We start from the raw sequence: 25786 nt of genomic DNA, 5'->3' as shown, positions 1-25786 counted from the left end.
CATAAATTATAATAAAATATATTAAAATTATTATAAAAAGTAAATATATGTACCTACGTATTTATAAATAATCTTGTTTCTCGTTCCAGAATGCGTACAGCGCATGCCTTGGCACTGGCTACTATGGCGCCGGTCTCGGCTACGGCTACGGCGGTCTCGGTTGTGGAGGATGCGGTGTAGGCGGCATTGGTTACGCCGGTTTGGGTTATGATGGCTTCGGTTACGGCGGACTTGGCTACGGCGGCCTTGGTTATGGCGGTTGGGGCTATGGTGTCGGTTACGACGGTATTGGTGCTGGTTACGGTGGTGCCGGTGTTGGTAACGTAGCTGTGGCCGGTGAGCTGCCCGTGGCTGGTACTACCGCCGTCGCTGGTCAGGTGCCCATCATCGGCGCTGTCGGTTTCGCCGGTGCTCTCGCCGCTGGTTCTGTCTCCATTGCCGGTCGTTGCGGCTGTGGTTGCGAGAGGACCCTATCTCTACTGAAGATAATAGTCGACAAATGAAATTGTAATTACTACAATGAATTAACAAACGGAAATATACAAAAATACACCATTTTGTAGTTTCCTTTAAATTAATTATTTTTACACATTATATACCTTAAATGCGTCATTGTACATTTTTCTCTTTTAATTTAAGATACAGAACGAATGGTTTTAAATATTTGTAGGAACATGAATGTCAAAATAAGGATTAACGAACAACAGGAATTAGACTGTGCTACAGTCTAAGCTGACAATATTTTATGAATCATTTTCAATAAAGGAGTTTTTATATTGGTCTTTCGCAATATCGCCACCAGTTATAAATCGATTTCAAAAATTCTGTTTGTATTGTGTTTTGCATAGCTCCATTGTGTTCCCATATAAATTTATTTGGGTTTGAATTTTCGATTTCGAAGGTACAGCAAGGATTTGTCACTACACAGGAAATAAATATGGGATAAGATATTGTTTATTTTATAACAGTTCTAAATGAGGTAGGTAACTATGATCAAGGATATTCTGTACCTAACTGGTCTTGACCTATAAATGATTAGGCAAGAACTTTGATGATAGAGCACGAGCGTGTTGATTGGGTTATAAATGTATCAATGATGTTTTCTGTTGGGTTCTGTTGTCTCTATTTTATTAAAACTAGAAACTTCTAAGCGATAAATCAAACTGAATTCGAAAACCACTAAAATCAAAAAAAATATTTAGAACTGTACAGGGTGGATTTTTGAGATTTCCCAGTAAGGGCAGCTAACTTAAGCGCTAAAGCCATAAAAAACTTTCTTCGAATCTGTCCATGTTTTTTTTAGTAGAATATCGGTATTCATAGAATTTATTAGAAATGTACAGTCAGCAAAGGAAATGAGCACTCTATTCAATAAGTTTTATTGATGTCAAAAATCCTTTCTGTATACGAGTTTCTAATTTTATTTTGGTGTCGTTGCCTTATTAAAATTGCTAGCTAACCTACGTAAATACACGAATATATTATACATCGTAATAATAACAATGTAAATATAATATATTATTGTATTATATTATATTAACTCATTATTATGCAATATTGTGAGCAACGCAGTGAGTTAAATTACAAGGTGTTAATATAAAACTCTAGTTGGACTTTCCTTCATATCTGATTTTTCGACCTTTAATTTTAAAGTCGTTTATATTAAACTAGGAGTTGTTGGCGGCTTCGCTCACGTGAATAGCTTTTCCCAATACAAAGGTGCTTGAATAAATGTAGTGATCTATAGCACCATGTATTTAAAATATCAGATTTAAATCTTCTATTATGTCCTACGCGAAAAATTCACCGAATTAAAATGCCCATGCCATGCCCATTCCCAGTTTAGATCTATAAATTTTCACAAACATCCGTATTTATAATAAAAGTTAGATAAGATGATCTGTTACAAGCTGCCTATATTACATACGTACTAGATGCTCGCGGCTTCGCCCGCCATAAAATCATTTCCTGCTGCAAAAGTCCCGAAAACATAGCGATCCAAAGCGTCATTTATACGGCGCTATCGCCATCTATTAAAATAATCTGATTAAATTGTCACATGGGTGCAAATTACCGGAACAAACAGTAGTCTACGTATTAATCAGGACATGGTCTATCCGTGTGCAAAATTTCATCCAAAGCTGGTTTTGCATTTACTTCTGACAAACATCGAACCGTCGAACATCCAAACATTTTCACAAACCTTTGCATAATATTACTTATATTATAAAATCTTGCTTTTAGTAAAAAAAAATAGTTCCTAACCAATGGAAAATTTAGAGACGTTAACGTTTTATTTCATATTTTAAAATAATAAGTTTATAAATATGTAAGTTAATAAAACCAAAGACGTGCATTTCTATCGTTTATTCGTAGTACTTTGCTGAATATGTTGTTTGGTCATTACCATTCTTTTGAAATAAGTTTGGAAGTTTCAGTACAAGGCACCGCACCCGCAGCCGCAGCCTCGAGCGCCGTAGCCGAGTCCGAGTCCGTAGCCACCGAATCCAGCGCCGTAACCGAAACCAGTGCCGATGGGACCCTCACCGGTGATACCGACGGCGCCGTCACCACAACCGTACGAGACAGCGCCAGCACCGGCGGTGGGAACACGCCGTCCACAGCCACGGTACCCAGGAATGGCAGGTTTCCGCCGACAGCCACAGCACCCTCGTACACGTTCTCAGAAGCCACAGCGAGACCGACAGGGGCAATAGCAGAGCCAGTAGAGACGCCGAGACCGCCTCCATAGGCAGCTCCGAGGCCAGTGCCATAGCCGAGGCCGCCGTAGCCTGAACCACCGTAGCCTAGGCCACCACAGCCTACACCGCCATAGCCTAAACCGCCGTAGCCGAAACCATCGTAACCCAGTCCGGCGTAGCCCAGACCACCGTAGCCCAAGCCAAAGCCTCCGAGACAGCTGCTTACAGCACTCTAGAGCGCAAAAAAATATGTGTTTTATTTTACGGCATTTAGATTTAAACAATAAAAAATATTAATGTTCTAGGACAGAATAACATTATGACTTTTAATAATTTTTATCCACATCAAATATTTAAAATAAGATTTAAAATTATACATACATAAATGAGTTAATAGATTTGCCATCACAAAATTACAATGTTTACTGTTCTTACCTGGACCAAGAGAGCGGAAGCGCAGAAGACGAGCACAGCTTTAGCGGTCATGTTTGTGTACTGATGATGTTCCTCCGGAAGCGGCAACCAGAATGTCTCTATTGCGTCTTCATGCAGTTATATATTAAATCATGAGCAATAGAGTGCATTGTTCCATGTACCCTAGTGTTACGAAACTTCTGACCTTGTTTGTCCATTGAAAGATACGACGATAAATAATCGAGTATTCGATGTCTAATGGCGCGTACGTGCAACACATGATTTATAACAAAAAACAAATAACTAAAACTTAGAATTACGAAATTTAAAAAAGCCACGTGTTTGAGAGATAATGTTTATTAATAACAATGCGGTTATAGTTTGTATAAAAGCGTTGTGGTGGTCACTTATAATCATTCTGTTGTGAATCTTCAGTAGAACAATTCAAACATGTCTACCTTTGCCTTCATTCTCCTCTGCGTGCAGGCCTGCCTCATCCACGTGAGTATACAGTACATATTATTAATTAATAATTAATAAAAATAAAACACATGAAATACTATTCTTAGTAGTTAATATAGGCATCTACGTATTTATAAATAATCTTGTTTCTCGTTCCAGAATGCGTACAGCGCATGCCTTGGCACTGGCTACTATGGCGCCGGTCTCGGCTACGGCTACGGCGGTCTCGGTTGTGGAGGATGCGGTGTAGGCGGCATTGGTTACGCCGGTTTGGGTTATGATGGCTTCGGTTACGGCGGACTTGGCTACGGCGGCCTTGGTTACGGCGGCCTTGGTTATGGCGGTTGGGGCTATGGTGTCGGTTACGACGGTATTGGTGCTGGTTACGGTGGTGCCGGTGTTGGTAACGTGGCTGTGGCTGGTGAGCTGCCCGTGGCTGGTACTACCGCCGTCGCCGGTCAGGTGCCAATCATCGGCGCTGTCGGTTTCGCCGGTGACGCTCTCGCCGCTGGTTCTGTCTCCATCGCTGGTCGTTGCGGCTGTGGCTGCGGAGGACCCTATGTCTACTGAAGATAATAGACGACAAATGAAATTGTAATTACTACAATGAATTAACAAACCGAAATATACAAAAAATTACATCATTTTGTAGTTTCCTTTAAATTAAATTATTTTAAATTGAATACGATAACTATGCCATTTTAGAGTTTTTCTCTGTTAATTTAAGATATAGCACGAATGGTTTTAAATATTTGTAGGCACATGAAAGTCAAAATGAGGATTAACGAACAACAGGTAGACTGTAGCAAGCTGACAATGTTTTGTGAATCATTTTCAATAAAGGAGTAGTTTTTTATAATGGTGTTACGCGATACCTCAGTTGTATGTAAATCCATTTCACAAATTGTTTGTGTTGTATTTTGCATAGCTTCATTGTGTTCCCTTATAAACTTATTTAGGTTTGAATCAATTCCAAGGTACAGCAAGGAATTCATCAAAATTACACAGGAAATGTTCATATGAGATGAGTTATTGTTTGTTTTATAACAGTTATCAATGAGGTAGGTAGCTAACTATAATCAAGGATATTCTCTACCTAACTTTTGATGACAGAGCACGACCGTGTTGATTGGGTTATCATGTATCAATTTTGTTTACTGTTAGGTTCTGTTGGCTCTATTTGGGGCCGTTCAAGTATTACGTAACGCAATTTGGGAGAGGGGGGGTCTTCTAAAATGTTACGTAGCGTTACAGGGGCGGGAGGGCGGTTCAAAAATCTTCAAAAATTGCGTTAAGTAATACTTCAACGGCCCCTTTCTTACTAAAACTAGAAACTTCTTAACGTTAAATCAAACTGAATTCGAAAAGACTAAAATCCAAAAAAAAATATTTAGAACTGTACAGAGTGGATTTTTGGGAATCCCCAGTAAGGGCAGCTACCTTAACCGCTAAAGCCATAAAAAACTTTCTTCGAATCTGTCCATATTTTTAGTAGAATATCGGTATTCATAGAATTTATTAGAAATTTTCAGTCAACAAGGAAATGAGCAATCTATGCAATAACTTTTATTGATGTCAAAAATCCATCCTGTATATTAGTTACTAATTTTGGAGTCGGTGCCTTGTTGAAATTGCTAGCTAACCTACATAAATATACGAATATATTATACCTCGTAATAATGACAATGTAAATATAATATATTATTGTATTATATGGGTGAATTTCAACAGGTCCATAAAAATCTTCATTTCCGTGGACTTTTTTATCTTTTAAGTTGTTTAAAAAATATTTCGAGTTTATCAAAGTTTTTTGATAATGTATGTATTATTGCTTAATATCCAGCAGAAAACTTAAAAAACTAACGAGATATACCAGATTAAAAATTTGGTGCCACGGCGATGAAACATGCGTGCACGGATATGAAACAAGCGTCCACAGCAATGAAAAGTCTGTGCCATGGGAATGAAAGAACCAATCCACGGAAATCTCGTCGCTTTTGTTCGGCCAATCTTTTCCACTCCTTACTCTCCTCTTCAGATAATTTTGGCTTAGGCATCTTGGCATCCTAAAAATAAACAAATCATTATTAAAATCAGACTCTTGTATGTGTGTGTGTGTGTGGACGAGTGTTTGCGCATGTGTGTGAGTGTATATACGTGTGATGGAGTACCAAATGTTACGTCATTTTGTATGTTTAGTTGACTGTAGGTAAAAAACTCAAAAGTCTATCTTTAAGCTTTTATCGTATTGCAGAGGGTAAACTTAACGAGTTCTGTACTGTCAGTTTTCTATACTAGCTATATAGGTAAGATGTTTTCTTTGCCTAATTATATGTTGGCGATGAAAACATAAGTCACGGTAATGAAACTAAATTGTGTTACTAGGCATGGCAATGAAAAAAATTTCATTGCAGTGTCTTTTTTTTCATTGCCATAGCAAATTTTGGCCACGGAAACCGTGGCAATGAAGGCACGGCGATGAAAATCAAGGCAAAAATGTAACATAACAAAAAAACGATTAATTATTCGAAGTAATAAACACTTCACAAATAAACATAAGAGAAACGGCGTTCTATCGAATGCTTAATCCAGAGGACAAACTTTTCAAATAGAAGTTATACCTATCCACGGCGATGAAATAAAAAATGTCCAGTAATATACAAACGGAATACTTACATTTATTGCTCGAAAACGCAAGCATGTGCGTACCTACATCCTTTCACGTCGAGCACTTAGGCGGCACTATATACAATGTTTAGCGCACAGCGAGGGGTGGACGCATATCGTTAGATAAAACGATATTCTTAAATATGTTTAGACAACGGCGATGAAAGGTAGTTCTAGGACAAATGCATTTTTATTAACCATTCGTTGTATTATTTAAGTATTTGAATAAATGTATTCCGTAACAATACTTTAACTATTCACGTATCAAAAAATCGATTTTAATATAAATAACCCAATAGATTTTTTATCCAATGAGATATAAATATACATAAAGGTTACGTGTGGACAAACACGGCAATGAAAGATTTCGAGATTTAACTTTTTTTTGAAGTACCTGCTAATCCTATTAATAAAATATTTTGTGCTACACATAGATTACTATTTCACCTAATCAGAAAAAAATGTTAGAAAATTTTATCTATGTTTTTTATTACCGATTTCATCGATGCCACGCAATTTTTGGTCTCGGGAAATTCACCCATATACAATAGCAGCGGTAGCCTAGGTAGTTGTGGAACGGACTGCCGAGACGAATGTCCGCAGGTTCAAATCATAAAGGCACACACCTCTGACTTTTCTAAAAAAATTACGTGGGTATTCATTGTGAATTATCGCTTGCTTTAACGGTGAAGGAAAACATCGTGAGGAAACCTGCAAACTTGAAAAGTTCTCTATAAGAATTTTGAAGGTCTGTAAAGTCTACCGATCCGCACTAGACCAGCGTGGTGGACTAAGGCCTAATCCCTCCTAGTAGTAGAGGAGGCCCGTGCCCAGTAGTGTGACATTATATAATACAGGGTTGATATTATTCTATTATTATTATATTATAAAAACATTAAGTATATTATGCAATATTGTGTGCAACGGAGTGACATAAATTGAAAGATATTATTATAAAAATCTAGTTAGACTTTCCTTCATATCTGATTTTTCAGGCTTTTCATTTTAAAGTTGTGTATATTAAACTAGGAGTTGCTAGCGGCTTCTTTCGCGTGAATAGCTTTTCCCAATACAAAGGTCCCTGAATAAATGTACTGATCTATAGCACTATGTATTTAAAATATCAGATTTAAATCTTCTATTATTTTCTACGCGTAAATTACCGAGTTAAAAAGCCCATGTATGATTCCCAGTTCACATCCATTGATTTTCCCAAACATTCGTACGTATAATAAAAGTTAGATAAGATGATCTATTACAACCTGCCTATATTACATACGTTCTAGGCAATGCTCGCGGCTTCGCCCGCCTTAAATCTTTTCCCGCTGCAAAAGTTCCGAAAACATAGCGATCCAAAGCGTCATTTATACGGCGCTATCGCCATCTATTAAAGTAATCTGATTAAAATGTCATCTAATTTCGCATGAGAGCAAATTAACGGAATAAACAGTAGCCTACGTATTAATCAGGACATGGTCTATCTGTGTGCAAAATTTCATCCAAAGCTGGTTTTGCATTTACTTCTGACAAACATCGAACCGTCGAAGATCCAAACATTTTCACAAACCTTTGCATAATATTACTTATATTATAAAACCTTGCTTTTAGTAAGAAAAAATAGTTCCTAACCAATGGAAAATTTAGAGACGTTAACATTTTATTTCTTATTTTAAAATAATAAGTTTATAAATATTTAAATTAATAAAACCAAAGACGTGCATTTCTATCGTTTATTCGTTGCACTTTGTTCAACATGTCGTTTGGTCATTAAGATTCTATCGTACTGCTTGGAAGTTTCAGTACAAGGCACCGCATCCGCAGCCGCAGCCTCGAGCGCAGTAGCCGAGTCCGAGTCCGTAGCCACCGAATCCAGCGCCGTAACCGAAACCAGCGCCGATGGGACCCTCACCGGTGATACCGACGGCGCCGTCACCACAACCGTACGAGACAGCGCCAGCACCGGCGGTGTCGAACAGACCGTCCACGGCCACGGTACCCAGGAATGGCAGGTTTCCGCCGACAGCCACAGCACCCTCGTATACGTTCTCAGAAGCCACAGCGAGACCGACAGGGGCAATGGCAGAACCAGTAGAGACGCCGAGACCGCCTCCATAAGCAGCTCCGAGGCCTGTGCCGTAGCCGAGGCCGCCGTAGCCTAGACCACCGTAGCCTAGGCCACCACAGCCTAGACCGCCATAGCCTAAACCGCCGTAGCCGAAACCATCGTAACCCAGTCCGGCGTAGCCCAGACCCCCGTAGCCCAAGCCAAAGCCTCCGATACAACTGCTTACAGCGCTCTAGAAAGTAACAAATAGATGTGTTAAAAATAAATGTATAAATGAGTCAATTCATTCGACATTACAAAATTGCAATGCTTACTGTTCTTACCTGAACCAAGAGAGCGGAAGCGCAGAATACGAGCACAGCTTTAGCGGACATGTTTGTGTACTGATAATGTTCCTCCGGAAGTAGCAACCAGAATGACTCTCTTGCGTCTTCATGCAGTTATATATTAAATGATCTGGATAAAGTGCATTGTCTCATGTCCCCTAGAGTTACGAAACTTCCGACCTTGTTTGTCCATTGAAAGATACGACGATAAATAATCTGCACCGAGTATTCGATTTCTAATGGCGCGTACGTGCAACACATGATTTATAACACAAAACAAATAACTAAAACTTAGAGTTACGAAATAAAAGAAGTCACGTGTTTCAGAGATAGTGTTTACTACTGTCATTAAACAAAGAGGAAACTTTTTGTATAAAAGCGCTGTGGTGGTCACTTATAATCATTCTCCAGCAGCTCTTCAGTAGGACAAATCAAACATGTCTACCTTTGCCTTCCTTCTCATTTGCGTGCAGGCTTGCCTTATCCACGTAAGTGAATTTACAGCATGTAACAATTAATTTATTTAATAGTAAGTTATTGGTTAAAGATTAATAATGTTATACATAAATTTAAATATCATTTAAATTTTTGTTCCAGAATGCGTACAGCGCGTGCCTTGGCGCTGGCTATTACGGTGCCGGTCTTGGCTACGGCTACGGCGGCCTTGGCTACGGAGGATGCGGACTAGGCGACATCGGTTACGCCGGTCTTGGTTATGATGGATTCGGATATGGCGGACTTGGTTACGGCGGCCTTGGTTACGGCGGCTTGGGCTACGGCTATGACGGCATCGGAGCTGGTTACGGCGGTGCTGGCGTCGGCAACGTGGCCGTCGCCGGTGAACTGCCCGTGGCTGGTACCACCGCCGTCGCCGGACAGGTGCCCATCATCGGCGCCGTAGAGTTCGGCGGTACCGCGGCTGCTGCTGGTGCTGTCTCTATCGCGGGACGTTGCGGCTGCGGCTGTGGTGGACCCTACCTTTACTGATCATTGCAGAAACTGGGCAAACGAATAAATCAAACAAAACAAAAACTGGGCAAACGAATAAATCCTGTTACAAGCATTTATATCATTGTATTCGTTATTTAAAAACTTACCCCCTTATTCATAGACATTATTTATCTAAGGACGGATATTTGCTGTGATAACAAATCTGTTTCTCAGCTTTATTTATCTAACAGCCAACTAGATTCAAGTTATATCTTATATTTAATATTAGCCAATCACAACAGCCCTATGTCTGCACACTGCGAAGGCTGCCATACCGTCAGCACTGAGAAACAGAATTGTTATCACAGCAATGCTCCCTCCTAAGATAAAAAACGTCTATGAATGAGGGGGTTAGAGTTACAACATTTTACTAACGCTAAAAGCCTATTTCACAACTTCTACACCTCAATTATATGCGACGATATACAAGATCTCACTGTCTAGTATGTTTAACAATCTATTAGGCACAATATGCTTCGTCGAATGAATACCACCTTTTAATTAAATAGCGGAACGTGGTGTAAAACACTTCTTTGGAGATTGTGAAATAGTCATAAAGTTTATTAGTTCCTCATATTCTTAAGATGTGAACGTTGTATATAGCAAAACCTTTACTGTAAGTAGTATGAGAATATAAGGTATATATTACAGATTAACACAAAATACTGTGAAATGTATTATTTTTTTATTAACTCGTCATATTTTAACTTGTTCAATGCGATAACGATCATTTAAAATGTACGGATCAATACATTAATTAGCATGGCTTCCCACATCATTTATTTATTGTCAAGTACAAGTAGTATTGGCTCTAAAGGCCAATTAGGCAGAGTAAATTCCCGCCTCGCACGAACATTTTGAGAACTTGCCACGTCTAAACACGACAGCCAGGCATTTTTATCCACGTTAAAAAGGGAGAATCGTTTAAGAAACTTGGTATAAATCCGATTAAAGCTTTGAGAGGCATATTTTTCAGAATAATTGTCATGTCATTTACTTAGTACTTAGTAGGTATCAAATAATCTATTAGTATATTATATAGTATCGGTTAATCAGTAATATTACTGTAAGAAACGCGGCAGCGTAGTTATAAACTATTTTCTGTGCAATACTATTACATACCTGATGGGCCAAAATTATTAATGCTGTAAAAACTTCTCTCTCCTTTTCTTGAAAGATTTTGATTATTAATCCAGAATTTAGTGTAATAAGTTAAAATATTTTTGATATACTGGTGGTATGTCTCTCGTATGTGTGAGTGCGCCTGAGTAAGTATCATCGGAGTATCTATTTCTGCCGTCAAGCAGCAGTGTGTAGTCACTGTTGTGTTCCGGCTTGAAGGACATTGTAGCCAGTGAATTACTGCATATAATAAGACTTAACACCTCATATCTTAGGATGGCGAACGCAGTTAAATACGAAACAATATTTTGTAATTCAAGGTGATGGATGGTGTTACTACTGTTTATGGGCAGTCGTATCGATTATCATCATGCAAACGGCAAGTTCGTCTCGTCATTCATAGAAAAAATATATAAAACCATTGACTTAGAATAATAAGTTATATTCAAAAATTTCCTGATTTATACCTTTCTGCCCGCAGCTGTAGCCGCGCAGAAGTCCATCCGCTTAGAAGGATACTTACCAAAGTTTTAAAGTGATTTGCAAATATTTTAAAATGACGTAATTTTTTTCCGATATCTGATTTTTCCGAGCCTATATTCTACTCCCGATTAAACTCTGACCATATGTGAAAACTACATGAAAATTCGTTCTGTAGTTTCAAAGATATGCGCTAATAAACAGAATAAGACCTAAAATATTTCTAAAAGTCACTTATTTGTATTCTAATACTGTTTTCAGTCTCTTCCTTTCTTTTTTACGACATTCCTTTCAATGTACGGACACACCCGTTCAAGTTCAAAGATCCAATTAGTCTACCTTTTTGAAATAAACTTCGAGCATCCAAACTCGACTTGTGATGAACATAATGTCTGAGATAGTAAAAACGTTACAGAAGCTGTATTCATCAATGATAACAGTAAATATAAACATTAATAAATCTAAATTAAGAGTAAATAAGTGGATTGAAAAGGCGCAGCTTTCCGCTTTATATTATCTTCCCATTAAGTATATTATAATATATGCCATGGTTAAATAAAATAAATAAAAAAATATAAATTGTTTATAGGCTGGTTTTATTTCTCATGAAGTCAGGTTTTATGTCCGTCAGAGTAATAATACGGTAGGTATTTAGTACCAAGCACCGCAACCGCAACCACAACCGCGAGCGCCGAATCCAGCGTAGCCGAGTCCGAGACCGTATCCTCCGATACCGAATCCGCCCAGACCTCCGTATCCGTAGGCGGGACCGACGGCGGCACCGATGGGACCCTCAGCGGCGATGCCAACAGCTCCATCACCACAACCGTACGAGACAGCACCAGCACCAGCGGTGGGGAACTCTCCAGCAACTTCCACGGTTCCCAGGAAAGGCAGGTTACCGCCAACAGCGACAGCACCCTCGTACACGTTCTCAGAGGCTACGGCAAGACCAGTGGGAGCCATGGGAGAAGCGCTGGACACACCGAGACCACCACCATAGGCAGCTCCGAGGCCGCTGGCGACAGCGATGTCAGCAGCAGGAGCGATAGCGCCAATGCCGCAGCCAAGACGACCGTAGCCAAGACCACCATAGCCAAGACCACCGTAGCCAAGACCACCGTAGCCAATTCCGTCAACGCCCCATCCGCCGTAACCCAAACCTCCGTAGCCGAGACCGCCATAGCCCCAGCCGGTGCCAAGACAAGTGCTTACAGCGCTCTAAAATCAATTATAAAAAAAATTAAATATAGAATTTATTAATGAAAATAAAAGTTTTTTTTCGAGTATTTGTCTTTCAATAAAATAACTAAAATTTATTTAGTTACTTCCTAAAATCGATAGATAGAAGATGTTCTTACCTGAACCAAGAGAGCGGAGGCGCAGAAGACGAGCACAGCTTTAGCGGACATGTTGGTATAATGATGTTTCAGCTGAAGCAGAAACTAGAATGATTCTCTCAATTTGCAGACCTATTTTATATGCCCAAGGTCTAGAGTTCTTTATCCTATGTCCTTAATTAAATTGCTTAACCTACTTGATAAAGCTCTAGAGGTATTCACCGATATTCTTTCACATGTAAATGAACGCGAGTTATTAAGCAACTAATCAATTAGTTTAATGGGTCGTACGTGCAAAACTGGAGTTTTACAAAAAAAATAAAACGGTAAATGCGAGCGCCGTCATTCTACAAGAGGGTTCCGTAACATTGTAATATATTTTGCGCATTGTAAGTATATATTGTTCGGTGACAAACTGCAACTATTAGGGTCTTCTACTCCTTATATATAATGGATGCCGTCGTTTAGTTATCGATGATTTTGCCAATTTCGAGTAATAGCAAATTTTTAACAAACCTATTAGGGTTTTACTAATAAAGGCCGTATGCATCTGTCATAACAATACAACGAATTGTTTTAATTGATTAATGCTAAAATGTATCATTTAAAAAAATATCAAATAACTATAACAGACGTATACAACGTTAACTAGTAAGACGGTATAAAAATCCGATTATAATAACCTACAGTTTGTCACACAAACAAGTAATTAACCTTGTGAGAATTTATAAAATTTTAGTACTTATATTTTGAAATTAAATTATATAATTATGTATACTAATTAAAAGGAAATCTAAAATACAGAACTTAGAGAAAACCACAAGTAAGTGATAATAACTTTTTTTTAATTACATTGAACCCAAAGAATGTTATGAAATTGCATAAAATTATGAAATATTTATCTTAATAAGGTGAGTCAAAACACTCAGAATTCTATATGTATAAAAACGTAACCGCAGTTGGCTGTAATCATTCTGTAGCGAGTCTTCAGGAGAACAAATCAAACATGTCTACCTTCGCCTTCCTCCTTCTCTGCATGCAGGCTTGCCTCATCCAGGTAAGTCCATAACTTTATAATTTGGTAATACTCATATTAACTATGGAAGATTAACAAAATTTGTTATTCCATTATTATTTTATTCATTCCGTTTATGCAAATAATGACCATTCAGTAAGTCGTGAGCATTTAACTATTCATGCTTTAGACAAAGCGCACGAAATTTATACAGGAGTATTGGATTGTTCTAGAATGTGTACAGCGCTTGCCTTGGTGCTGGTCTCGGCTACGGCTACGGAGGTCTCGGCTATGGAGGATGTGGTTTAGGCGGCATCGGTTACGCCGGTCTCGGCTATGGCGCTCTTGGCTATGACGGATTTGGCTACGGCGGCCTTGGTTACGGCGCCTTTGGTTACGGCGGCTACGGCTATGACGGCATCGGAGCTGGTTACGGTGGTGCTGGTGTTGGTAACGTGGCCGTCGCCGGTGAGCTGCCCGTGGCTGGTACCACCGCCGTCGCCGGACAAGTGCCCATCATCGGCGCCGTGGAGTTCGGCGGTACCGCGGCTGCTGCTGGTGCTGTCTCCATCGCTGGACGTTGCGGCTGCGGCTGTGGTGGACCCTACGTCTACTGAACATGTTTCACGAACAAAAACGTAAAAGATCACTGTAAACATCTATTTGGCGAAATAAATACTAATGCTGAATGTGCCTAATTATGTTGTTTCAAGTATAGAAGCTGTACCGTATTTAATTTCACTTTTGTCCATTGCATAAAAACGGAATTGAGTGATATCCTACAATAACTTTACTCTTTGAAATTGCGTCGCAATAGAATGTATTACAGAAGCGGAGCGCGCGTCCTACGTACGTGAGAATTACAAAAGTAATGATTCTAAGGTCGTTAATGCCATGAAGTTTCGAAACCTTTGTCAGTCGTATGCGACTTAATTGAACTTCTAAGTGTTCAAATTATTGAAATAAAAGACCGATGTATTATAACAATGTATCAGATTGGACCACACCAGATGCGCGGTTTTATCCGCCCGTATTTGTTTAGGATGATGGAATACGCACGAAAACTTTTAAAACAATATGTATGAAAAAATCCATATTCCTTTACGTCTGCCCTGTAAAGTTACTCAAAATTCGTAAGGAGAAGTCATCTTAAATTTTACCCGCTCCCGCTGATACGAGTGCAGGGTCAAATCGATTCGAGAGTCGAGAATATTATTTCTATTTTTTATGGATAAAGTGCGGTTTAAAACACAATAAAGAAACTTTAAACAAATGTAATAGTTATTTTAATTGTGATTTTTAATATTAAAATTATAATTTTGAACCCGTCTTGACATGCAAATGCGGCTGAAAGCAAAACAAAATTAAGAGACCTTAATAAAGAGAGATTAATAGATTTTAAATAATACCTAAATAAGTTCGGTACAACCATTGTATAAATATTCCCTAGTATAAACACCCTGCTACTCATTATTCGCTTGTTATGGGATATCTTCTTAAATATTGAGTCAATGATACTGCCAGTAAGTTCAAGAGTATAAGAAGACGTCTATTAGAATTTTATGATTGACTAGCTGACCCGATAGACGTTGTCCCGTCTTAACCATTAATTTGCGGCGCGCATTCTGTCAATCGCTGACAGTTGTTTCAAACAATTAATAGTTATAAAAAATTAATATTTTCGTTAAGTTTTCTTATTTTCCGCGCAATTTTTTGAATTTTTTCTTTCATATGAATTATGAACCTTCTCCTCACAATAACCAACACAACAAAAAAAAATATTGTGAAATCGGTCCAGCCGTTCACGTGTGATGGCGTGACCAAGGGAAATAGGGATTCATTTTTATATATAGACTAGCTTTTGCTCGCGGCTTCGCCCGCGTGAAGGTGTTTTCCAGGATAAAATTCCACTGTTTGATAAAAGTCTTGCTACATATTTTCCCGGTACTTATAGGTTCAAACTAATTTTATCCCCAATCTATAATTTCAGTTCAATCAGTCGAAAATCTAAGAACATTTATACAAACTTTCATCCCCTATTTTATCCCCTTAAGGGTAGAATTTATCAAAATCCTTTCTTAGAGGATGCCTACGTCATAGTAGCTTTATGCATGTAAAGTCTTAGCCCGATCCGTCCAATGGTTTGGGCTGTTCCTTGATATATCACTGTCAGTCACCTTTGAGTTATATATTACATTAACAACTGAAGTTAGCTAAAATTGAGTTTCTCGAAGCCGACCACTATTTATGTACTATGTATTTTGAGACTATGCAATTTTGTCGCGTTCGCGATTCACTTTCACTTTTGTTGAGTTTCAGAACGCGATATTAGATCCTCCAACGCGCACGCGAATTTGAACTTTATGCAGCGGTAATAAATTACAAATTGACTCTCCATTTTATTTAGAAAACGTTTGTATGGGAAATAGAAAAATGCTGTTTTGAGGATTTTCCCGGCAATTATTCGAATTTTTCTCACCTTTTAAACCTTTCCTAGACCTCCACGAATAATTCAAGACCAAGATAAGATAAATCCGTTCAGCCGTTCTCGAGTTTTAGCGAGACTAATGAACAGCAATTCATTTTTATATATATAGATAGATTTAGTGAAGTGTTGATAGCATAGGTTGTTAATATACTTCATTATACTGCTCTCAGTTATTATAATCGGTGCGGAATTGTATAAGTCTATGGGCGATGGGTGCCGTTTACCATGAGGCGGACCGCTCACTTAGGTAAGTAATAAAAAAAGTAAAGTAAAGTAAATATCAACATCACCTCGGAGGTTGGTGATCTACTACAGTACGTTTCTGCCAACATTTTTTACCACGTACTACAAAATTATGGAACCGATTGCCCTCAGAAGCATTTCCAGCATTACTGTGTCTATGTATACAGGTTCAGTGCCCTAATCTTTAACGCCATAAGTGAATAGCTTCTTTATATTATTATTCTGATTTCATTATTCTTCTTCTATCGATTGTTGACTTCTACAGCTTTTTCATTAATGCAATATTTATGATATAGTTTGGGATTAAATTTAAAGTTATGATATAAAAGTCGCACCGCGTTGGACTATTTTATTAATACTAAGTGACGAGGTTAAGATTTATAAAGATTTTTCCAGTAATGTCGTAATATTGACGATAATGTATATTCATAAACAATATGGCTAAAAGAAAAGACAAATCGGATATTTTTTTTAAATGAAGATTAACTATTCAAAAATGAGGTATCTAATTAGTTACATGTTAAAGTAAAGAAGAACTTTAGAAAATACTAACGACAAAAAATTTTGAATAGCAGCTACGATAATGGAAAAATGTTATATGACCAAGAATTATAATGTAGATGCACTCGTGGTTCAATGCCCACATAAGTTATAATATCAACTGTTTGAAGAAGGAAATAAAATATCTTTATTTGGCCACACATTTTCCCAAGACCAAAGGACAGTAAATACTACATATGGCACAAGGAACAAAAATGAAAAAAAGGCAAAAATAAGCATACAATATACTACAGAATACATAAAATGTATAAATTTAAAGACTATATAAAAAAAGGCCCTGGTATACTTAGTAAACAGTCACCAGTTGAAAGCTATTGGTAAACACAGTTGATTGTCTTTTTTCCTGGAAACGCACATATTATAGGCGTCACCGTGGCCCAGAGTGTTGTAGTAAGCTGCTATCAATGGGTTATATCGTCTACAGTGAAAAAAAATCATCGTAGTTGTAGCAGTTCCAAAGATTAGCTGATTAAAAAAGCTTACCACCAGTTTATTATGTATGTAAAGAAAATTGAAGACTGCCTCGGTGGCGTAGTTGTATTGCATGTCCGGTACAATAGCACTCTGAGGTCCTGGGTTCGAATCCCGGGTCGGGCAAAGTGATATTTGGGTTTTTCTGCTCAGTATCAGCCCGGAGTCTGGAATTTGTGCCCGATATGGCGTTAGGCTCGCCCCCTATCACATCATGGGACGGAACATACTTGACTTAAAAGTGGGTGCCCTAGTTGCGCCTCTGCATACCCCTTCGGGGATAAAATGCGTGATGTTATGTATGTAAAGAAAATTGAAGTTTGTAAAAAAAGAAAAATTTCATGTTGCATTTTTTATTGCATTGTAATTTTCAGATTTGTTGGAGAATGGCTCCCGCGCACGTATATATCGTTGCTCAGTAGACATAGGGTCCGCCGCAGCCGCAACCGCAACGTCCGGCGATGGAGACAGCACCAGCAGCAGCCGCGGTACCGCCGAACTCCACGGCGCCGATGATGGGCACCTGACCGGCGACAGCGGTGGTACCAGCCACGGGCAGCTCACCGGCGACAGCAACGTTTCCAATACCGGCACCACCGTAACCAGCACCAATACCGTAACCGTCATAGCCGAGACCGCCGTAACCAAAACCGTCATAACCCAAACCGCCATAACCAAATCCATCGTAACCAAGACCGGCATAGCCGATGCCGCCTAGACCACATCCGCCATAGCCGAGGCCACCGTAGCCGTAGCCGAGACCGGCGCCGTAGTAACCAGTGCCAAGACACGCGCTGTAGGCATTCTGGAACAAGAAAAATGGTGAGTTATAACCATGTACTTAAAATAATTACATCTTAGATTAAGAAATAGCTAGGTAATGATCCATGTCATTAAATTAATTGAATGGGGCATTGAAGTCAAACATGCTACTAAAGTCATGAACACAATGAAACTTACGTGGATGAGGCAAGCCTGCACGCAAAGTAGAATGAAAGCGAAGGCAGACATGTTATGGTTAGATATACTGAATGTACAATGATTTGCAACTGTGCCGCAGTGGTTTATATTACACTGTAGATGCTTCTTGGGAGGATTTCTTCGTAGTGTGACACGGTGTTTCGAAATAGTTGTAAGTATTCACCGATATGACAATAATTTTAATAATTCACGTACGTTTTTAAAATATCGGACATTGCTCAATTGTTTTATTTAATATAATAATTTATTATAGTAATTAATTTGATAAACAGTAAAGAACACTTTAGCAATATTTTTATAATATTGTACTAAATTCCAACATTAGAACGAAAAGGGCACGTACGGCCACCATGTATTCCAAAATATTTCGTATAAATACGTATGGTACTTGGTAGATAGTTATTCACAACAGAAACCTATAGAACAACAGTCATGGCAGCCAAAATTCTTCTCGTCGCTTGTGCTTCTGCGCTCTTGATCCAGGTACGCATCTACATAATGTATCTATATCTGTACATATAATTAATATGTTTCCATTATTGATTTGTTTTCTTTCTACGACAGTGTGCGATGGGCACTTGCCTCGGTCGCCTCGGCGGTTTGGGATATGCTGGTTTAGGTTACGATGGATTCGGCTACGCCGGTCTAGGTTACGATGGATTCGGCTATGGTGGCCTTGGCTACGACGGATTCGGCTACGGTGGCCTTGGCTACGACGGATTCGGCTACGGTGGCCTTGGCTACGACGGATTCGGCTACGGTGGTCTTGGCTACGGTCGTCTCGGCTGCGGCATTGGCGCCATCGCTCCTGCTGCTGACATCGCTGTCGCCAGCGGCCTCGGAGCTGCCTATGGTGGTGGTCTCGGTGTGTCCAGCGCTTCTCCTATGGCTCCCACCGGTCTTGCCGTAGCCTCTGAGAACGTGTACGAGGGTGCTGTCGCTGTTGGCGGTAACCTGCCTTTCCTGGGAACCGTGGAAGTTGCTGGAGAGTTCCCCACCGCTGGTGCTGGTGCTGTCTCGTACGGTTGTGGTGATGGTGCTGTTGGCATCGCCGCTGAGGGTCCCATCGGTGCCGCCGTCGGCCCCGCCTACGGATACGGAGGTCTGGGTGGATTCGGTATCGGAGGATACGGACTCGGACGCGGCTACGGTGCTTTCGGCGCCCGCGGTTGCGGCTGCGGTGCTTGGTATTAAAAACCTACTGTGAACTGTAAACTGACAACTTTGCAAGAAATAAAAATATTATCAGCATAATTGTATCTTATGGTTTTTATTGAAGTTTAGTCACCATCAACAGTTGAAATCGATTTTATAACAAAATAGAAACAATATGGTTCCTTTTCCTTATTAATTTGGACAATTGTTTCATTGAATCTATCTAGATTCTATAGGTACTTAATAAACTCTACACACGGCATTTTTGAAGAATTTTGATTTTATTTTTACACTTTTACTAGCTTCGTCTAAAACTATCTTACTAGGGAATTTTTTATTTGTATTGATAAGTAAATTTACATACAATTTCAATGGGTCGTCGAATTTCTCAACGTTTTAGACCCTGCTCAGTCTGTTTTAAAAATACCAGTTATACAATGATATGGTGACATGTATGACGATTGAATTGGGCACATTTTAAGGTCTCCTTAGACTTAGTAGTTAGTATTAGCCATTAAGGAAATCTTTTGTTTCCTTTGCGAGTATTTACAGAAATTACAGTATTGTGAAACTATTCATAAAAACACGAAGGGCTATTTTTGGGGTGTTTGTCGCTCACTTGTAAAATCACTCGTTCAGTAATAGATAGCGATAGATTAGTTTACAAAAAATACTAAGGGCTGTTTTACAATCAATCTATTATGATCTTCTCAGACCGTATCCATGCTAAGCACTACTTTTTTTAAATATTATGTCATGTATTTAGGGAATTATTTTTACTTAACCCTCAAGCAATTCAGCATCAAATAGGCATCTATATCGTGAATTATTCATAATTGCAAGTTTTCAATTTCTTAATTTCAAGTGTTTTTAGAACAGTTTAAATAGAATAGTTTCTCTCGATCGTATCCACAGCTACACGGGTATCCGACAGTTGTTCCATTCTAATAAAAGAAACATATAAAAACTAGACATATTTAATTATAAAATAACTATGTACAAAACGTAAGTATTTAACTGTTTCTTTTAGTACCAGACATGCGAATCGCACACAAAACTGTTCCATTAACACAACACACCAAAATTAATAGATACCGCCACATCTTCCGGCCCCCATACGTCCAGGTAAACCATTGTATCCAGCCAAAGCTGGTCCGTAGCCTAGACCAGGAGCTGGAGCGACGCCAGAAGCTTGACCAATGGGACCTTCAGCAGTGATTCCAACAGCCCCATCACCGCAGCCGTAAGACACTGCACCAGCACCCACTGAAGCGAACGCGCCATCAGTAGCCACTGCTCCTAAGAAAGGCAGCTGACCAGCTACAGCAAGGGTTCCCTCGATTGCATTTTCAGAGGTGACTGAGAGACCGTTGGGTGCAATAGGTGAAGCGCTGGTGATGGTAAGACCGCCACCGTAGGATGCAGCGAGTCCGTTAGCTGGCGCCAAACCTGCAAGGCCTGGTCCCATGGAACCAAGTCCAGCCCATGCGCCCGAGTAGCCCAAACCTTCGAAGGGGCTTAAGCCGTCGTACGCCCGGCCTGGACCGAATGGACCAGTGAGACCAGAGCCCGTAAGCGTTTCTCTAGCAAGACATTGGCCAAAGGCGCACTGCAATAAAGTAGAATAAAAGTATATTGTGATTGATGATTGATTTAAAAAAAAACACACTCATGGCTTTTATTTACAAATAGTAAATAGAATAGGTAAGAAGTGCCACTAGGGCACCCACATATCGATCAAAAATTCCAGACTCCGGACTGGTTCTAAGCAGAAAAACTCAATATATTTTTGCTTGACCCAGGTGTCGAACCCGAGAACTCGGAGGGGTGGTCATATCACGTACACAATTCAACTACTGTGTTATTCCATAAAAAATAAAATACATTTTAAATTTTGGATTATGGACTAAGCACAAATTAGTAGAAATATAATTTACCTTCATAACAAATGCTGAAGTGCAAAGAACGAAAATACTTTTGGCCATCATTTTGAATGTATTTTATGTAAAGCGAATCTTTGAATGATACTTTACTAGATAACTGATGCGTTATATATTACAAATATTTGTAACACTTACATAATACGCAATCAGTTAGGACTTCGAAACTGTGATAAAGTTATCGATAAGCAACTGTAGTTTGTTTACCATGTGGAATTTTAATTTTATTATCAACTAGCTTTTGCTTGCGGCTTCGTCCGCATGAAGGAGATTTCCGGGATTTTTTTTTCCCGACTTACTTGATATGTATCGTTATATTATGATCAAATTACACAAAATCATTATAAATTGTAGCCTATGTGCTATTCTGATGTATAACCAATATTACAGTAAAGTTTCATCCAAATCCGTTCAGTAGTTTTTTCGTGAAAGAGGAACAAACATACATACATCATCCACCCTCACAAACTTTCGTATGTATACTATTAGTCGGATAGGCAATATTCGATCAGTGTCACAAGAAATTGGAGTGACTTTTACTCTCTACTAATATAAAATTGTAAAAGTTACGTTAAATTGCCTAAAAGACGTGATGTAAGAGTGGTTTTGAGAGAGATGTGAATATCCTTTCGGTAGATAATGCCTTTACCATGCGTGCAAGAATGTTTAGGCGGTATAATTGTATTAAGTGCAAAAAAACCTCCATTTCCTCTTCCTGTACTCAAGTGGGTTTATGTTTTATTTGTATGCACATTAGTTGCAACTACTTATTTAATTTGCTTAATAACGCTTCTATACTTAAATAATTGAAAATAAGACCATAGGCAGGAATATCTTGAGTTAGTTATAAATAAATAAAATTATTATTTATTATAGCATTTTATAGAAAATTTATATAATGTTTATAGCAACAGACAATGGTTTGATGAATCAAACAACTTCCTAAAAACGAAAATAAAGTATAATAATAAAAAATTTGTAACCAAAATCAGCGGAAAGATAATCCCGTCGCTACGCATATTGTGTGCGCAAATAACTACTTAATTTAAAGTACAAACCTAAAATCAACTTCTGTGTATATACACATTACATTATCATCTGGTAAATACCGGATATCAACTGCCTTCATGACTACTTCCTATGTTTTATGGAATTCTTTAGTAATGAAAACAAAATGACAACAATGTTAAACCGATACTTTTCTGAAACTACTGACTTAGTATAGTAATGCAGTTTCAAAAGACTCATATCATGCGCTCCACTTAAAACAATTCACCACTTTTCTTCATTCTAAACATCTACACTAATAAACAATAATGTTATATATTTACAAGTCATTTTTAATAATGATATTTTGTTTACTTTATTTTCATGTCTTTAGAATTAGACGTCAATAAAAATTAACGTACGTATTTGAAAGCCTGGGAATCGCTGTATATAGCTTGCATTTTATACTTAATTTAATTTAAAATAAGATTTAATAGCTATGTGTTTTAGTTTACGTACTCTAATGAGCCAAATTAAATAATATCTGTATTCGCTAATATTAATATGAGCGAATACAGATATGATTTAATTGATGATATTAATATCATTGTTAGCAATTAGTAGAAATGGTATAAGACAGTTTCTATGTGGCCCATAAAATAAATAGCGGTTTATTCTTCAACGACGTTAAAACTTAAGTGTATGATTAAACAACTATCACCTTCAATATATACTGTTTCAAAGAAAACCAGTTTTGCTGTTGAAATTTTATTTAATCGTAACATTATTTTAATCAGTACATATAAGGAACACCGCAACCGCAGCCGCAGCTGCCGGCGATGGTGACGGCACCAGCGGCGGCAGCGGGTCCACCGAACTCCACGGCGCCGATGATGGGCACCTGTCCGGCGACGGCGGTGGTACCAGCCACGGGCAGCTCGCCGGCGACGGCCACGTTACCGATGCCAGAGCCTCCGTAAGCACCCATACCAGTGGCGTAACCGCAACCAGGAGCGGCAAGACCGAGAGCAGGGGCACCGAGACCGATAGCGGGGGCAGTGAGACCAAAAGCAGGGGCGGCAAGGGCGGGTGCGGCAAGAGCAGGTCCGATCACGCCGGCTCTACCCAGGCACTGGCTGTATACATTCTAAAAAATAAAAATATTTATAAAATAAAATTCACAACTGAAAACTATAGGATTACAATGCGGCTCATAATAAATGAGAAAGTTATAAATATTCTTGTATGTAGTTTTAGTAACAACCATTGGTTTGAGTATAATTTATTATTGATATTGAGTTACCTGGATCAGGCAAGCCTGAACGCAGAGAAGGAAGAAAGCGAAGGTGGACATATTTTTAGTATTCAACCAAAGAGCTGAACTGATACTTTCCAACAATCAACAGCACATATTTATTTTCATGAAAATTCTTTCAAAATTTTAATTTCTTCACTAATGACCTAATTTTTCGAAACGTTGATAGCAACTTTGAAAGTTGTGCACGTCCATTTTGATATCAATTGCTTAACGAATTACTGTTATTTGAAATTAGGGTATGCGAAAAAGGTCAGAAAACCACGTTTTAGTTTTGTTTAATTTACCTTCTGATTATTAATTATTGTTGCTTAATTTTTTTACTGAAATGGCTTGGTATAAATGCGTTACAGAGAAAGTAGAAAGTTATTGTTGTATAACAGTTTGAAAAAATGACAGGCAAATTTGTTGTAGTCGTTTGCGCTTTTGCGTTCACCCTTGAGGTACGATTTTGCAAATTATTATTCATAATATATTTGAGAATCTTCAGAAATTATTAAGTAAATAAAGTAAAACGTTGGATAATAAAAGTGTTTTAAGCAGATTTCACAATTTAATTGCCTTATGTGGAATAAAATGCATATTTATTTTTACCAATTTGCCTAGCGCAGCATTTTACTTGTTTGCATTTAATAAAAATCACTTTATTTAATTTTTCCATTGCTTACATATTATTATCTATTATTTGATTTCATAATTGAGATTTCAATGATTTGTACCTAATCGCTTATCAATTATTTGAGGTATGTTTTATTAAATAAGCTGAATTTAATATTAATAATATTTATAACTTTTCAGACCATCTCCGCTCAATGTATCGGCGCTCCCTTCGCTACCTTCGGCGATGGTTACCCATTTGGTCCTTACGGAGCTGGTTGGGGATATGACGCTTTAGCACCCTTCGACTGGGGATACGGTGGCTGGGCTGGTGCTGGCCCGTACGGTTACGGTCTCCCTGCTGCCGGATTTGCCCTGCCCACCGTGGGTATTGGCATGCCTGCCGCGTCCTTCGGAGGTGGTTTGACTGTTACCAGCGCCTCCCCCATCGCTCCCACCGGTCTCACCGTCACCTCCGAGAACGCCATCGAAGGTGCCCTTGCTGTAATTGGTCAGCTGCCGTTCCTGGGCGCTGTGGCAACCGATGGCGCTTTCCCGTCTGTGGGTGCTGGTGCGGTGTCTTACGGTTGTGGTGATGGTGCTATTGCCATCATAGCTGAGTTGCCCATTGCTCCCGCTGTGGGACCTGTTGGACCTGCTATCGCTTCCATGGCTGGTCCGTATGGTTACGGCCCATGGGCTGTTGGCAGATGCGGTTGCGGTGTTTTGTAATGAAATTAATTTAGGTCTTTTGTATTTGAGAAATTGGGAAATATATTTGCGATTGGAGTTTTTATAATTTGTATTTTATTCTAAACCCTAATTAATGACTGTTGAGCGCCATATCAATAGCGAAGAATTAATAAAATTTTACAAGTTATTCGTAACAATCTATTGACATTAATAAAGCCGTTATCCATAAGATTAAGTTTGCTTTTAAAACACACCTTCATTTTTTTTTACTATTATTAAACACGTTGCGAAACTAAGAGACAAATCCAGCATTTTAAGTATATATAAACCTCAGCCGTTGCGTGTGGTTTGCAACTTGTTGTTAGCGCCATCTATTGGTACACGTATGTCTACTCACACGCACAAACTAATGGCGAACAGCCCTATGCCGTGCCTGTGTCAACCGAAAGGTTGCAACACCATAGCGCCTGTCTAGCCACTCAGCAAAGACAAGTCGCACGGTCGCCACGGTCCGGTGCCCCGCTTACGGGGTCTCCAGCCTGAGACGCCATTCTTCTACAGCGACTCGCTGCAGGGAGGCCCTCATGAATTCACCTTCTTCGGGGCCCACCGCTGCCTGCGACTGAACGCCTGCTCCCGCCAATGAAAGGCACCTGAAAAGAATTTGACATCCAGATCCCAGGGCAAGGTACCGACCAACAAGCAAGCCGTGAAACCGTGCGGTACGAGCTAATCACCCGCTGCGTCACTACGTACTGCGGGACGCGCAGGA

General features: G+C 39.1%; 12 protein-coding genes across 12 annotated transcripts in view; 6 read left to right on the top strand and 6 right to left on the bottom strand.

Annotated features, from left to right (window-relative positions):
- The window catches only part of LOC119189663 (chorion class A protein PC292-like), a 1113-nt gene extending 610 nt beyond the window's left edge, over positions 1 to 503 (top strand). Inside the window, exon 2 of the mRNA XM_037439937.1 lies at positions 90 to 503. Coding sequence (XP_037295834.1) covers positions 90 to 503 — 414 coding nt within the window. The remainder of the gene's footprint in view (positions 1 to 89) is intronic.
- Positions 504 to 2358: 1855 nt separating this feature from the next.
- LOC119189730 (chorion class B protein PC401-like) lies at positions 2359 to 3230 on the bottom strand. Its single transcript, XM_037440207.1, is given in 3 exon segments — positions 2359 to 2604; positions 2607 to 2934; positions 3138 to 3230. Coding segments are annotated over 3 exon segments (549 nt in total). The 5' UTR covers positions 3189 to 3230; the 3' UTR covers positions 2359 to 2434.
- Positions 3231 to 3497: 267 nt separating this feature from the next.
- LOC119189733 (chorion class A protein PC292-like) lies at positions 3498 to 4220 on the top strand. Its single transcript, XM_037440210.1, has 2 exons — positions 3498 to 3617; positions 3738 to 4220. Exons 1-2 carry the CDS (start codon positions 3567 to 3569, stop codon positions 4146 to 4148), a joined length of 462 nt encoding a protein of 153 aa, XP_037296107.1. The 5' UTR covers positions 3498 to 3566; the 3' UTR covers positions 4149 to 4220.
- Positions 4221 to 7961: 3741 nt separating this feature from the next.
- LOC115439795 (chorion class B protein M2410-like) lies at positions 7962 to 8712 on the bottom strand. Its single transcript, XM_030163788.2, has 2 exons — positions 8634 to 8712; positions 7962 to 8542 (listed from the first exon to the last, which is right to left on the bottom strand). Exons 1-2 carry the CDS (start codon positions 8682 to 8684, stop codon positions 8042 to 8044), a joined length of 552 nt encoding a protein of 183 aa, XP_030019648.2. The 5' UTR covers positions 8685 to 8712; the 3' UTR covers positions 7962 to 8041.
- Positions 8713 to 9045: 333 nt separating this feature from the next.
- Positions 9046 to 9703, top strand: LOC115456450 (chorion class CA protein ERA.1-like). Its single transcript, XM_030185531.2, has 2 exons — positions 9046 to 9124; positions 9234 to 9703. Exons 1-2 carry the CDS (start codon positions 9074 to 9076, stop codon positions 9621 to 9623), a joined length of 441 nt encoding a protein of 146 aa, XP_030041391.2. The 5' UTR covers positions 9046 to 9073; the 3' UTR covers positions 9624 to 9703.
- Positions 9704 to 11798: 2095 nt separating this feature from the next.
- On the bottom strand, positions 11799 to 12698 carry LOC115439765 (chorion class B protein PC10). Its single transcript, XM_030163748.2, has 2 exons — positions 12590 to 12698; positions 11799 to 12449 (listed from the first exon to the last, which is right to left on the bottom strand). The coding sequence occupies exons 1-2, from the start codon at positions 12638 to 12640 to the stop codon at positions 11880 to 11882; spliced, it is 621 nt and encodes a 206-aa protein (XP_030019608.1). The 5' UTR covers positions 12641 to 12698; the 3' UTR covers positions 11799 to 11879.
- Positions 12699 to 13509: 811 nt separating this feature from the next.
- Positions 13510 to 14281, top strand: LOC115439758 (chorion class A protein PC292). The gene is made up of 2 exons (XM_030163740.2): positions 13510 to 13625; positions 13817 to 14281. The coding sequence occupies exons 1-2, from the start codon at positions 13575 to 13577 to the stop codon at positions 14198 to 14200; spliced, it is 435 nt and encodes a 144-aa protein (XP_030019600.2). The 5' UTR covers positions 13510 to 13574; the 3' UTR covers positions 14201 to 14281.
- A 3402-nt stretch (positions 14282 to 17683) lies between these two features.
- Positions 17684 to 18521, bottom strand: LOC115439818 (chorion class A protein PC292). Its single transcript, XM_030163835.2, has 2 exons — positions 18307 to 18521; positions 17684 to 18151 (listed from the first exon to the last, which is right to left on the bottom strand). The coding sequence occupies exons 1-2, from the start codon at positions 18355 to 18357 to the stop codon at positions 17762 to 17764; spliced, it is 441 nt and encodes a 146-aa protein (XP_030019695.2). The 5' UTR covers positions 18358 to 18521; the 3' UTR covers positions 17684 to 17761.
- Positions 18522 to 18609: 88 nt separating this feature from the next.
- LOC115439816 (chorion class B protein PC10) lies at positions 18610 to 19586 on the top strand. Its single transcript, XM_030163833.2, has 2 exons — positions 18610 to 18810; positions 18892 to 19586. Exons 1-2 carry the CDS (start codon positions 18760 to 18762, stop codon positions 19519 to 19521), a joined length of 681 nt encoding a protein of 226 aa, XP_030019693.2. The 5' UTR covers positions 18610 to 18759; the 3' UTR covers positions 19522 to 19586.
- A 577-nt stretch (positions 19587 to 20163) lies between these two features.
- Positions 20164 to 21509, bottom strand: LOC115439817 (chorion class CB protein M5H4-like). Its single transcript, XM_030163834.2, has 2 exons — positions 21420 to 21509; positions 20164 to 21091 (listed from the first exon to the last, which is right to left on the bottom strand). The coding sequence occupies exons 1-2, from the start codon at positions 21468 to 21470 to the stop codon at positions 20567 to 20569; spliced, it is 576 nt and encodes a 191-aa protein (XP_030019694.2). The 5' UTR covers positions 21471 to 21509; the 3' UTR covers positions 20164 to 20566.
- Positions 21510 to 23161: 1652 nt separating this feature from the next.
- LOC115439777 (chorion class CA protein ERA.1) lies at positions 23162 to 23791 on the bottom strand. Its single transcript, XM_030163763.2, has 2 exons — positions 23713 to 23791; positions 23162 to 23556 (listed from the first exon to the last, which is right to left on the bottom strand). Exons 1-2 carry the CDS (start codon positions 23761 to 23763, stop codon positions 23203 to 23205), a joined length of 405 nt encoding a protein of 134 aa, XP_030019623.2. The 5' UTR covers positions 23764 to 23791; the 3' UTR covers positions 23162 to 23202.
- Positions 23792 to 24061: 270 nt separating this feature from the next.
- LOC115439781 (chorion class CB protein PC404) lies at positions 24062 to 25120 on the top strand. The gene is made up of 2 exons (XM_030163767.2): positions 24062 to 24167; positions 24523 to 25120. The coding sequence occupies exons 1-2, from the start codon at positions 24117 to 24119 to the stop codon at positions 25051 to 25053; spliced, it is 582 nt and encodes a 193-aa protein (XP_030019627.1). The 5' UTR covers positions 24062 to 24116; the 3' UTR covers positions 25054 to 25120.
- The last annotated feature ends 666 nt before the right edge of the window (positions 25121 to 25786 follow it).

The sequence above is a fragment of the Manduca sexta genome, chromosome 18 (assembly GCF_014839805.1).
Source record: "Manduca sexta isolate Smith_Timp_Sample1 chromosome 18, JHU_Msex_v1.0, whole genome shotgun sequence".
Lineage (NCBI taxonomy): Eukaryota > Metazoa > Arthropoda > Insecta > Lepidoptera > Sphingidae > Manduca > Manduca sexta.
The sequence above is the reverse complement of the archived record's forward strand: the minus strand, read 5'-3'. Positions and strand labels throughout refer to the sequence as shown.